We start from the raw sequence: 14,818 nt of genomic DNA on the forward strand, positions 1-14,818 counted from the left end.
GGGTTTTTACTGTAGCATTTTTACAGTCTTTTACCGTTAAATTCACGGTCATTTTTTACAGTGTACATACATATTAGCTAGCATGATGAAATAAAACAAAAATAAGACATGCATAGTTAGCATGATACATAAAAGCAAATCATACATATTAGTTAACATTGTATATAAAATAAAAATAAAACACATATATTAGCTACCATTATATATAAAATAAAACAAAAATAAAACACACACACACATACATATAGTGATTTTATCTTGTTCTGCTGCAAATATACATTTCTAAATATTCATTCTTTAATAAACTGGTCCTAGATGTAGCATAACGATGCAGGTATTTTTTAAGTTAAAACACTTATTTAGTAACTCCTACATATTAGTTACAACCATACATAAAATATAACAAAAATATAACATGCATATTAGCTACCATCATATATACAGTAGCATGGTACCTACAGCTTCTGCCAAAATACTATAGTTATTGTCACACTAAAAGTGTGGATTAAATGAAATTTTGTTGAGTATGTGTAGGTTGATGGTCATGTGTCACACCTGTAGGCATGTATCTGATTGACTTTCTTCTGAATGGAAATTTACATTGCATTACACACCAAAGCGGGGTCCCATCTGCTGCCGCTGGACTCCTAATGATTATTAATAGGGCATCTGAAGAGCCCCAGACCTCCCCTGACATTTATAGGATTATTAAAAAACAAAGAAAAGGATGGATATGGATGGGCTCAGTGTCCGTCTGCCGGTCATTCACGACCTCTGTGGCTCATTCTTCCTCTTTCTGAATTGAAATATTATATAACATGAAAACAGACAGATAGAGACAGACAGTCACACCACATTAGCCTCTGATCTGACCCACAACAGTGTTGCTGCAAAGTCTGTAACCTTTTCTTCAGAGACGCTGGATTGACTTGAGAGACCGAGATTTATTACAAGGTCATGAGCCAAAGATGTTGTGCACATTAAAGGTTCTCCATCCCATCACTTTGTCTATTTTGGACTGATTGTGGCTTGTCACAGTAAGAAAGTAATTCAGGCGAAGTAGCAATATCTTATTTTCCTTTCCAGCGCAGTACTGCTGAGGGTTTGACTAATATAGAGTTTGGTGTATGAAGGCCCAAATAAATGATGCTTCTTGGTGGCAATTAAACTGCAGCTCTTCTCTGTGATAATAGGTATTAACAGTTCAACTGCTGCTTTAAGAGGAACTGATACAGGGCCTTTCATGGAACCGGTAATTAATGGAAATAGCAAAATGGGTGGGTGAATCCTAACTTTAGTGTTGGTATCACACTCATGCTGCATCCGAAGATGCTTACTTCTCTACTATATACAGTAGTATGCGAAAAGCAGTACACCAAAATATTAGTATATGTAAATACACTTACCGGCCACTTTTTTAGGTGCACCTTGCTAGTACCGGGTTGGACCCCCTTTTGGATGGACAATACTCATGGGCGTAGCTTGTGGGCCATAGCGATTTAAGGATTTTACTAAATATTTATTTATTTATAAAGATTTTTCTACGAAGTAAATATGCATATAATGCTAACGAACATGATGCAGGACGACTGACTATGTGATGTAGCCTATGAGAATGCAGTTATATGCCCCTAAATTTCAAGATATGTATTATATTTACATCATATGATATAGTTTACCAATATCACACAAGCAAGAGTGCTGTTTTTTCCCAAATATCTGCACAAGTGCAATGTGATATTGTTTTTATATAACAGTTCTATAAACAAGAAGTTAATATTGTGTTACGTTTTAGACACAGTCTGTTTTTGCTTAATTTTGCCAACAAAAATAGTTCCAAACAAAGCCACAGTAGAAATGTTGCGCACTTCCAAGCAGCACATGATGGTGTTTCGTTACTGAATGAATCCACGGTTTGAATGAATGAAGTAAGCCAATGATTCAGGTCGTTGTTTCACAGTAGAAAACAAAGCTAAAGAGATGGAACAACAACAACAGACGCCCACATTGACGAGCACTTGTGAGGGGGGTTATGAGAGAGATGCAAATTTAGTTTAAAGAGTACAAAGACATTTTTATCGGTCATGCTGGACAAAGATAAAGCTTTCTAGAGCGCATGTGTCGTCCGCCTGCATTCGCACACACTATCAAATGGAGTATACGTTGAATTGCTATGTGTTCAACTCTACGTATACACTAGCGTACATGTACACAAATTAAGTATACTTTGGTCTTAAGCATTTGGAACTCTTTTGGCAAAAGACTGACTGACCGAATGTTACATTGACAATGCTGCGTGTCCATGTAGCTGTTACGGGGCGAACGAAACGTGAGACGTGTGGATCCATGTGCAAGGCTTTATTTACAAAGGTGTGGTCAATAAACAGACAAGGGTCAGATAACACGGGTATATTACAGGCAAGACAAAGAATATTCCTAGGGCTAGCGTGGGTCTTCGATCGGCAAACAGTATCCAGTGGGCTTGACAAGAGGGGTAATCCAATAACACGAGCAATAGTCCAGGCGAGGTGCAAACACAGTCCGAAACAGCAAGACAAAGGGTTAATCCAAGAAACACAGGCAGAAGGTCAGGAAACATATAACAAGGCAACACGAGGTGACTAGACTAAGACTAGAACTAGAACTGGTAACTAGGACAGGGAACTAGGAATGGCTCCGTAATGCAGCTATCGCTAGAAGAGTGATATGCGCTAAACAATACTCGGAAGTTTGAGAACGATCTGAGTGAGTGTAATATAGTGTGTGTGTGATTGGTTACAGCTGTGTGCAATCAGTGCAATGGCTGCTGGGAAATGTAGTCTGTGGTGACGTGTAACAGTCTGTGTAGTGAGAGAGTCAATATGATGGACGAGTGACCTCAGGTGGCGATCGGACGGAAGTCCATGGACAGGATTCGTAACAGTAGCATTCAGGACTCCATGTTGCAAATAAATGTATTACTGTTATTATTTTATTCAAATGTTGTATCTTATGTCTAATTTACTTTTAAACATTTTGAAACTAAACTTGCTTACACTACCTCTTAACCTTCTTAAATCATATTTCTGTCGCTGGCAAAAAATATTTTGTATTACATTAAAATAAAGACAAATTTAATTATTCTACTTACATTTGTATGTGAAGTCAAAACCAACCCCAACTTTGCTTCAAAATGCATCTCAAGGACTCGTAACCCAAGATCACGTGATCACAAATGGAAATCACTTCCTTGAAGTGACCATCACATGTTCCCTTCACTAACGGTCTTCTGGAGGGGCCCTTTGTGAAGGGATTCAGTTGTTCACTTTCATTTGGAACCTCCCTACAAATGGTGTCCCCTTTCCATTTGGAATTCGCTGCGAATTTAATTTATATTACCCATATTCATACTATATAGAACATAGTTTTTAATGGTTGCAAAGTAAGTTCAAATTCAAATGTAGTTCCTACTCAGATAGTACATGATTTCAGATACACCGAGTGACTTTTCGCCACCTACTGTTGGTTTTAATTTCATATTTAGAGTATATTTTTTTTTATTTTTTTTTAATGCATTAATGCCATTCTTTTGTATTGTCTATTCACTGCCTTTCTCATTTAACACAATGATGACTTTAAATTATTGTGGGGGGCATTTTCTCAGCCCAAACTGATGAGTGATTAATTTGTGATTAATTTAATTTAATATGCACATCATGGAATTTATTAGATTAAATTTTAATTGCTTGATAGCTTGAAATTATACATGCTAGAATTGTTTAAACACTTGGTATTAACCATAATTATTATAAAAAAAAATATTTAACAAAATGACAAGGATTCTGAGAGTGTAACATCCTACATAAATGTATAATGATTTTGCAGAAGTCATTATAATTGTAGCAACTATTTTTGCCATAACTACGAATACCATAGTAAACATTTGTAAGGGTTTTCTGGACACTCAACCTCACTTATATAACACTATTGAAACCAGTAACTGCTTTCAAAGGCCAATCTGTTAATGCTTTAATCGACAAAAACAAACTTCTTAGTCTGAGTTTTGAGCATCATGTGACTGTAGAACTCACATGGTAGACGCACTGTCTCCTTTTCTCTCTATTCACCTCTCTTTACTCCAGCACAAGCTCATGAAACATTAGGAACATCGGGTTAGTTTGCTGTAGGCAAACTACAGGGTCAGGGCGGATGCTCAGGTAAAAATGACATTTTGTGATATTGTATCTGCTCTCTCTTCAGTTGTTTTGGTGATTTTTGAGAAATCACTTTGCTTATGATTTGTTTTTGTAATATGCACGTCTATAAGACTGGCTTGTCTTGTCAGACTCAATTAATGTTGGTCATAATGCTGACCTGTTAGACTTAATGTTAACTTTTTGTATTTGTTTCAGTCTGCTTAAGTTTATTGGGGTAGATTTTAGTTCATGTTGTCTCCTAAAGCCATTTTAAGCAATTGATCTACAGTTGTACTAAATTATGCACTTTAATACATAAAGTAAAATAAAAAAAATCAGATGTATTTGAGTTCTATTGCTTATCAAATGGTAATTGAAACCTCATACAGTCTAATATGCATACTATGATGAAATGGACTACTAGACCCTGTCTTTTACTGAATTTACTGAAAGCTAATTTTCTGCTTATCCCAGTATTTATTTATGGGATTAGAGTGTTTGAACAATGGCCTTATTCTTATGTGTCAGTGTATTTCTGAAATCTTTCCTATTGTTCTGTTTCATGTTGCTGGATCTTACCCTGCTGTGACAGGACTGTGGGTGAAAGCAACCCTAACTACATTAGAGCAGAATTTGGAAAAGGCTGTGATGGAATTTTGCTGTGTTTTATCGGATGTTCTGTGCTCCTGTTAGTCTAGTTGTAGAAATAGTGGATGCTGCAGGTAGTTGTCACACTTTTCAGTTTCCAGTGAGTATTTTAAATGCTTATTTTATGAAACTCCATTTCTGTATGCCATAGAGAGGGATACAATGAAGTCTTGTCTATAAAAAAAAAAATCTTTATTTTCTCTGTTACAGCCCTGAAAAAAAGACCTTTTGTGACAACTTGCCAAAATTGTGACAACTTGACTTAATCTGACATTTATAAAAAAAATACTCTTGTTCTGAGAGCACAGTACATTAAACATATACTGTAGTTGACTAAAGTTTTGGTTTTATTGTTCGTTTGTTAACCAGGCAGCAGCTATAGCAAAAATATGACAGACATTTTAATTTGAAGGACAGTAATAATAATAATAATAATAATAAAACCTTTTAATAGGGGTTTGAACTAGGGTTTTAACCCCAATTAAACAACTTTTAAAATAACTTTGTTGAGCTATATACCTGTGATATTTTATAATTATTTATAATATACTGTTATACTTTAAACTATACTTCATTATACTATTTATTATGCTAATTATACTATACTAATTCATTAAACTAATTACATTATAGTAATTTAATGTGCTTTTTATTAGTTCTATTTTTTACTATTCTCTTAAGCTTTAATTCAATTTATTGCAGTTTTAGTTTAAATTTATTACTTCAGTTGCTTCAAAGGCAACATTTCTAATTTGTATTTAAATGCTTTAAGTTTTTCATCTAATTTTTATGTTTTATTTCATCTTTATTTCAGTTCACAAAAACAATTTTTAATAGTTTTAGTTTTGATTAAAATTTTTATTTTAATTGCTTATGACACTGATATGCATTGTGAAGTCAGTTAACTAATTAAATAAAGCTAACTTTTATGCTTTTTATGCTTGTTGATTAGACAAATGTAATTGGTTAATTTTGAGGCTAAATAATGCGTAACTAAATTAAAAAAGATAGAGGAAGATAGACATGTATAAAAGTAGATTAAGCGAGAAGAATATAAGACATCTTTACTGCCTCCCTGTATGTGAAGTTATTTTCTTGTTTAATTCTGTCACAGTCAGATCTCTCAGGGAAAACTGAACATTCCCAAGTGTAATGTTCAGCAATTGAAAATGTGTAAACATTTTAAATCAGGGCTATTGTATTACGTCCTCTCTTCAATGTGAAATTTGTTGTGAGGTTTGTGGCTTGAATTCAGGCCACAGATGACTTGCATCCCACCACTCGTGGGGTGTCCCACAGACTCTGAATCGTAACACTCGCTCTGATTCGGATTTGCCAGAAAGCATTACTGCCTGTTGTTTGTAGGGCCCTGATTTTGATGGATTGAGATTTGCCTGTACATTTGAAGGTCAATAGTTACCATGGGACTGTTAGTAAACAGTGAGGGTTTTGGCCATCATGGCCAGTCTGTGGGCTGGAATGAAAGCCTTTAGGACATTTGGGCACTGAATGGCAGATATAGCTGCAAGAATAACTGGCAGGGGTTTAAAGGTCTTTGACTGGACCACATCTCTGCATTGCTATTGCTAGTAGATTTATTTGGGTGACCAGATGGAGCTTTACAGTATTTGGGAAGAGTTTCGTTGGCTTAACAAAATGAGATTGATATAATCACCCGTTTTGATTCTAAAGCAAATATTTCAAATAACGACTGTCCTTTCTCCTGTATTCTTTCACAAGACTCTTAACCACTCGTGCTAAATCCTTCCCCTTGGCAGGATTTTGCTTAGAGAAGCTCTTGAAGAGATTTTCCCAGATTTGGTTAAACGGCCCATGCCATTTGTGTTTAAATGTAACAGGTGGGAATTTACAATATATTCGTGAGTACCGTTTAGATAGAGTAGTCTCTCTGAGCTTCTTAACTTTCTGACTTCATTTCTCTTTCTTTGAGACTCTTTGGCCAGGGGTTCCTAGGCTTTTTTTGAATCAAATATCAAACTGAAAGATCTTAAATAGTTGTTACTGTAATTTTGTAATGTTTCATTGTATTTTTCTTTTCTTTTGAGTGTGCATGCAATTCAGCAACAAGCACTGGTTCTTAGGTTCTAATCGTGTTTGTTCCCCTTTTTTTTCAGCATCTGATTTGGTGCCACCATGAGTGGGGGAGTGAATGTGAAGAGTCTTCCACGAGCCCAGCCGGGCTCCAGCATTCCTCTGCACAGGACAAGACACCCCTCCCCGAAACCTGAGTCCAAGAGCACCAGTAGTGGCCTTCCGAGACCGTCCACACACGTCCCCGTTAGCAACAAAACCTCCTGTAGCAGCAGCCCTACAGCTGTCTCCTCCAGAGATGTGCTGAGGGACACCACCCTCAGAAACCAGCATCTGCTACTAAGAGGCAGTCCACCTAGTCAACGTTCTTCCACCCGTCCTCAAACTCAGACCCAAGACTCTAGATCAGCCCACAGCAGTCCACAAGTTCGACGGAAAGAGTCCCCACTTTTGAGGGGTGCTCTGGATGGGTCCAAGAGTTTGCTTGACCTTCGGTCCAACGGCAACAAGAACTTCCAGAGTGGAATCTTTCATTCTCAGATGGGAAGAATGGACAACGATAACAGTTTGATCTCAGAAGAACTCAAATACCATGAGGAGTGTGCTGCTTCTGGAAGCAGTCACAGCAAGACGGGAATCCCTTTGTTCAGATTTATTAACAAAAACTTGAGGCCTGGTCCAGCAGCCACTAACGTAGATACGGGTCTCCTCAGAGTCCGTCGAGAGAGAGTGTCCCTGCAGAACAGTGCCTCTAGTAGTTTTTCAGATGAGGAGATGTGCACCCCAGATGACCTCAGCCCGGAGGTCCCACAAAAACCACCCCCCGAGACTACTGCAGTCCCGAAACAGGAAACCTCTAGTGTTGAGAGGCTCAAAGCCAAACAGTCACCGAAGGTCAATATGGCTGCTGTGGCACCTTTCAGATACAGGTAAGTTATGGAAAATATACTGAAGGATTGTAGCACTACTATGATTATGAGATCAGCTTAGACCAGGACCAGAAAAGAGCAGGGGTGCGTTTCCCATACAACTATTTAACTGGCTGCTTAACTACCATAGTATGATACAGAAATTAACAAGAAACTATCCTTTTAACCACAGGTTGAGAACTGTTCCAACCACACAAGTTTGCGAGCCTGTTTGTGAAACAGTGGTTTCAGGAAATGCTGAATCGTTGTTAGTAACGACAGAACTTGTGGTCATAGCTGGGTATTAGTTAGTTGGGTCAATGCTTTGGGAAATGGATGCCAAGTTGGTGTATTTTGGTTAGTGCAGATTTAGTTTCATGTGGACCAGCATAGTTGATGCTTTTCACCAGCATAGCATAGCCTTATAGAACTAACTCTCCATGATGGCTTTTCTGGTGAAGCTTTTTGACATTTTTGGCTTGCTATTTAAGCCGTCTAATAGGGACATCAGCACCTCGACTAGCTATGCTGGTCTTTTCAGCAAGGAGGTTTCATACAGTTGTACCACACACTTTTCACACTATGGTTAACATTTGGCTAACATATTAACGGTGCTTTAAACCCTGGGTTAAACAAAGTTTCACACTTATTTTTAAAAGGGAATTAGTGCCACATTGTCAGAAAAAAAACATGTTCAGAAATGGTACTTTTAGGGATACAACAGGTTGTAACCGGGGAAGTAACCTTAAAGGGACCTTATCTACCTCTAAAAAATGGATATTAGTACCTTAAATTAGTAATATGTACCTTTAAGTTACTATTGTAAAACTTTTAGGTGTAAATTAGATACAAAATCGCTTGTTGTATCTCAAAAAGTACAGTTTTTCTGAGAGTTCACTTTTAAACCCAGGTTAAGAATCCTGCTTACATTACCTGGAGTCAGATTCATTTACATTACATTTACATTTAGTCATTTAGCAGACGCTTTTATCCAAAGCGACTTACAAATGAGGACAATAGAAGCAATCAAAACTAACAAAAGAGCAACAATATGTAAGTGCAAAATGACAAGTCTTGGTTAGCTTAACGCAGTACACGTAGCAAGGCAATTATATATATATATATATATATATATATATTCATGGTCAAGAGTCATGGGCAAGACATATATAAAATTTGTTAAATTTATGCATATAATATTGCTAATCATGTAAATATGCAAATAAAAGCATTAAACCAGGATTGACAAAAAGTAAGTCAGGATAGATCAAGCTCACTCAAGATAACCCAGGATTACATTGGGATCTGTTTTTAAAAAATTATCCTGGGTTACAACTTCCAAGCGTGAAACGTCCAAAATAACAAGTGTTTGAAGCAACAGTTTGAGTAAACTATTTTTTTTTTGTTATGAAGGGTAGAAATTCTAATCTTGCAGAAACTGAATTGAAAATGCACTGTATCTTTCTACCAAGCTAGCCTAATAAACTTTTATTAGGCTATATTTTACAGCGTTTCAAGTGTGTTCCAAAATGTCTTAACATGTTTTAACTGCTGTACTTTTATTGTATTACATGGTTTGTTACTTTTCTAGCAATTCAGTTCTGTTGCTATAATTTGTCTTTCCTCTGTCTGTCCTCACATATGTCTGTGCCCAGCTCAATCTCTCTTTTTTTTTTTTGGTCTCTCTCACCCTTTTTCTCCCCATTTCATCCAGTTTTGACAAATATGACAGTCCATCATTTACACGGATAGATTAGCCTCCTTTTCCACTCGTAATCTTTCCAGCGCCGAATCAGTCATGCGGTTTAAGTTTCTGTCCCACTCAGAGACTGTGTCGCTCCTGCCCTCTGTATGCCTGCTGGGAATTCTGGGGCAGAGTAGATGCTTAAAAAGCTTCTCCTGCCAGCGCGAACACTCTCTGAATTATCTGCTCTAATGACTCAGTGCAGTGGACACCCGGTGGGCACGATATACACTGGCATCAGGGTGACTGCCATGTTAGCGTAACTGAATATAAACCAGGCGTTACAGGGTGATAGAAAGCTGCTGATAGAAAATAGATTTTAGAATTATTTTCAGATTGTTATTGCTAGATTGTTAACAGTTAGTGAAAAATACTAAGAATTCTTGGCTGGCGTTCAGTGAATGTTTGGTACACGTTTCCAATTGGGTTTTTGGTTATGAGGCTCTTGAAAAGAGCAATAATTGTCTAATTAACTTTTTTTTTTTATTTTGTTTTATAAAGACTGCAGATTCAGGAAGATATATCTCTGGATGACTTCAGTGACTGTTCCTCTGACTCAATAGAAGTCTGCTGTGATGACCTCAATACTGGTGAGTTGTTGGCACTCTCGTTTTATTATCTTTTGCGTAGGCTTTAATATTATTCTAAATGATCAGTTATGTTTTTAGGATATGTTCACAATCTTAAGGTGCCCAATTATGACCTTTTTTGTAACCTTTCAAATATGTCCAATATGAGATGCTCATAAAATGACCCACATGCATAAAAACACTAGGCTGGTATGCACATCATAATCTACTTTCAAAAATATAAAATTTTATTTTTTGACAGTTCAAAGCAGTGTTAATTATTCGTCAATGACATTTTTTCACCGACGAAAACGAGATGATAACGAAATAAAAACTTGTTTTGAATGACAAAAACTATGACAAAAATCAATTGACATTTTCGAGGGAGGGTAGGATCCAGTCAGATCTCATGCGTGATTAGGAGGTTAGATGCGCACATTTTAACTGTAGCAGTGAGCCTACTGATCTATCCGGCGGGATATTAGCTAGAATACACTTGCTGCACATCCCATAAAACGTTCAAAAATCTCAATATCTGGAAGTAAGAGAAGAGCAGACATATGGATACATTTGAAAAGCATGACGACGCAAAAGAGAACTCAATTCATCCAGTTTTCTGAGTGCACACACCCGAAGCGCGCACACAGAAAAGCGCCTCTCACACAGCGCACAACTGAATTCAGTTCTCTTTCGCATCGCATGAACGGAGAAATACACACAAAATGATGTCGAATTGTCTGTTTTGACGAGTATTCACATAAACACACTCGGTTACATCTCAAGTTGGGAGAATATCGGAAGTGTATAATACACCTGTGCATTCGGTATTTAATGGGACAGAAGCCTAATTTAGTTGCTGTTGTATTTGTGTCTTTAATGTTAATCAAGCAACAAAAGAAAGTTTTTAAAATGACTTTAGTAACCCTAATAAGGATTCATCTAAATTTATTTATTTATATAAATAAATATGTCTGCTTGAAAGAATGAAGAATGTGGTAATTTGTTATAAAGAATGAACATGATAACCATTGGTATTTCACTGAAAGGAGAACCATGTTCTTGTTTCTTTATGAGAAGTGTTTTTAATTAATTTTAATATAAAGGCATGTTGTGTCAAAACAGTTAAATCTGTGTCTATATTGCATGATACAACCTTAATATCAAACCTATATAATGAGTTTGGAAATTTTAGAGAAATGCTTAATAAATGCATTACACTAACTAAACCCATTAGATTTTAGTCGACTAAATCTACTGTAGATTTAGTCGACTAAAATCTTATGACACTTAGTCGACTAAAACTAAAACAATTCAGATGACTAAAATATGACTAAAACTAAATGGCATTTTAGTCAAAAGCCTATGACTAAGACTAAATAAAAATTAGCTAAATTAACACTGGTTCAAAGCAAGAGTCACATTTGTGACCTAATGTATATCAGTTTATATTTTAAATCAGTGTATTTTTGTGCCTCTCTATGAATATTGCATAAACTATAAATAACTATATATAAAATATAATTCAGACCAAGGGTAAACCATAAATCATGGTAAATGCATGAATTCTGACATGAGATGTGATGTCAAAAAATGTGATGCGTATCTGATTTAATTCTGAGTATGGAAGTGTCAGATTCAATGCCAGGTTTCTTATTCAAACACTAATATGTGCTATGCATGAGAGAAGATTTGGGCCACATCTCTGTTTCCACAAGATGAACTGAACTATAGAAAAGATTGAGCATGAAATCTTTCCCTGAACCCTGAAAACTGAAGACAAAAAGCATTCAATCTGTCCTTCCATCTACTTTCTGGCCTCTCTGAGTGCCTTGTTGCTCGTGGAGGTAGGTGCATAGTGCAGTAAGAGAGTGATGGCTGCAGGTTTTCCTTCCCTACAGAGAGAGAGAATATAGCAGTCACAGAGACAGTCTTCACCCCACTGCTCTGACACACTCTGGCCTAGTATTATAGCCAGTTAGATCTCCCCCAACTGCAGATGGAGAGTTCAGCTGTACGGGTTCTTTTACACTTTAAACTATTAAATATAAAGGTTACAAAAGGGGTTTTACAGTCTGATGAAATGGAAGAACCTTTTAAGCTCCAAAGACAATGTTTGTAGCTTGCAAGTGATGCTTTTACCCAGAACATCCCAGCAAACATCCAGAACACCCAGAAGCCACCTAGCAATTGCTCAAGTATATCAGTTATTATTGATTCAAGAACCTTTGCTAAACCTAATCTGCTGTAAAGAACAATTGAAGAATCTTTGTTTTGGAGTGTAATTTCAGTATGGTATGTTTGCTTTATTTATAAAGGAATTAATTGATGTTCACAATGTTTAGGTGGCACACGTCCTGAAAAGTGAAGCTGCCGGCTCTTTGATCGCCCCCCTGGTGGCTGGCTGCAGTACAGGTCATAAACCCCGCCCTCTCCATGTAAATGAATAGGACTCGAGTCAAAATAAAAAAATTAATTACACTTCCAAAACAATTTTCCGAAAGATGGTTTTGGTCATTTAAGGTAGTTATTATTGCGCTGATATATGTTCAATTGTTCATTTTTGTGATAAGTTTGATTTTAGCTAGTAATTTGATGCTATAAAAACGGGGCGTGTCGTCATGGTTGATTGGGTCTGCTGGAGTTTGATACCGCGGCTCCACCTCACGACACTACTACGCAGACTCTGGCTCCAAACGAATCTCTACTGCGCAGACTCGGGCTCCAAATGACGTCATTTACTCAAGATGGCAGAGGCCATACTGAGATGCTTTGGCTTCACTTTTCTATAGTGCAAGGAACGCGTCGTCCATCTTTTTTTACAGTCTATGGTTTATGCATGCAAATTTCATGTGGACTGCAACATGCAACCTAGAACACATGTTGATTTAATTGTGGTGATTTATGTGGTTAAAAGTCGATTGATTAAATGTCTGGTTAAAGATGCAGCTGTTGATAATCTGGAGGTCTTAGAGCATAGACTACATCAGGAGTGTAGAGTTTGTGCATACGTGTGTTTGAAACGGGTCTTTGCTGTACTTTGGGATTATAATCTCTCTGTTTTCAGATGACAGCACTGTTAGACAGACCTAAACTTGATGAAGATTACAGAATTTTCAATTTTGATAGAAACTGTGTACAAATTCCCAGCAGAAGAATGGTTTGTTTTAGTGATATACTGCTATTTTGATCATTATTTAGACATGAATGATTAATTTGCTTTAATACATTGATTAATGACACTACTGTTCGAAAGATGCCAGTTGAAAGAAGTCTCTTATGCTCAACAAGGCTGCATTTATTTGATCAAAAATACAGTAATATTGTGAAATATTATCACCGTTTAAAGTAACTGTCTTCTATTTCAATATATTTTATAATTTAATTTATTTCTGTGATGCAAAGCTGAATTTTCAGCATCATTACTCCAGTCTTCAGTGTCACGTGTCACTGCAGCTGTTGATAATCTGGAGGTCTTAGAGCATAGACTACATCAGGAGTGTAGAGTTTGTGCATACGTGTGTTTGAAACGGGTCTTTGCTGTACTTTGGGATTATAATCTCTCTGTTTTCAGATGACAGCACTGTTAGACAGACCTAAACTTGATGAAGATTACAGAATTTTCAATTTTGATAGAAACTGTGTACAAATTCCCAGCAGAAGAATGGTTTGTTTTAGTGATATACTGCTATTTTGATCATTATTTAGACATGAATGATTAATTTGCTTTAATACATTGATTAATGACACTACTGTTCGAAAGATGCCAGTTGAAAGAAGTCTCTTATGCTCAACAAGGCTGCATTTATTTGATCAAAAATACAGTAATATTGTGAAATATTATCACCGTTTAAAGTAACTGTCTTCTATTTCAATATATTTTATAATTTAATTTATTTCTGTGATGCAAAGCTGAATTTTCAGCATCATTACTCCAGTCTTCAGTGTTACGTGATCTTTCAGAAATCATTCTAATATGCTGATTTGCTGCTCAAGAAACATTTTTGATTATTATCAATGTTGAAAACAGTTGTGCTGATTAATATTTTTTGTAGAAACTGTGATACATTTTTAAATGAAGAGAAGGTTCAGAAGAACAGTATTTATTTGAAAAAGAAATCTTTTGTAACATTATAATTGTTTTTACTGTCACTTTTGATCAATTTAATGCATCCTTGATGAATAAAAATGCTATTTAAAAAAAGCTACTTAAACTCAACATGAAGTTCCAGGACAGAAGAAAGGTTCAGTAGCATGTGAACCAGCGTCATTAACAATGTGTTAATGATGTGCTGTCTGAGAGTGTGTAGAGATAATAGTGATGAGTAGTCTGAGAGTTGTGTGTATTAACAACGAATGATATGAATGTGTGTACTGTTTATTTTTCTATTGGTGATGAGTGGTCAGAGAGTATGTATGTGTTTGTATTATAGTGGTGTAACAGTTCAAATTACTCACGGTTCGGTTTTAGAGTCACTGTTTCGTAGTGCTGGGCGGTATACCGGTTCATACCGAATACCGGTGTTTATTTTTGTTATAATATGAATTTTTAAAATACCGCAATACCGGTGTATGTCGCTTAAACAACGTTCGGAACGCGACACTGTTTGAAAGAGGTCCCTATTCACTGTTACACTGTGGTGAGGGAACTAAGCGTATGCTGTATGTTACTAAGCGTGAAAGTTCCGAAACTGAAGCTGTAGAACTAATAGAACGTGATGACAC

At 36.4% G+C, this 14,818-nt stretch overlaps 1 protein-coding gene across 1 annotated transcript in view; it reads left to right on the plus strand.

Annotated features, from left to right (window-relative positions):
* nav1a (neuron navigator 1a) overlaps positions 1-14,818 on the plus strand; it is a 178,710-nt gene that overhangs the window by 4,951 nt on the left and 158,941 nt on the right. The window contains exons 2-3 of the mRNA XM_016466664.1: positions 6,959-7,804; positions 10,029-10,117. Of these exons, the coding sequence (XP_016322150.1) occupies positions 6,978-7,804; positions 10,029-10,117 (916 nt within the window). The 5' untranslated portion in view covers positions 6,959-6,977. The remainder of the gene's footprint in view (positions 1-6,958; positions 7,805-10,028; positions 10,118-14,818) is intronic.

The sequence above is a fragment of the Sinocyclocheilus anshuiensis genome, unplaced genomic scaffold (assembly GCF_001515605.1).
Source record: "Sinocyclocheilus anshuiensis isolate Anshui unplaced genomic scaffold, SAMN03320099.WGS_v1.1 scaffold453, whole genome shotgun sequence".
Classification (NCBI taxonomy): Eukaryota; Metazoa; Chordata; class Actinopteri; order Cypriniformes; family Cyprinidae; genus Sinocyclocheilus; species Sinocyclocheilus anshuiensis.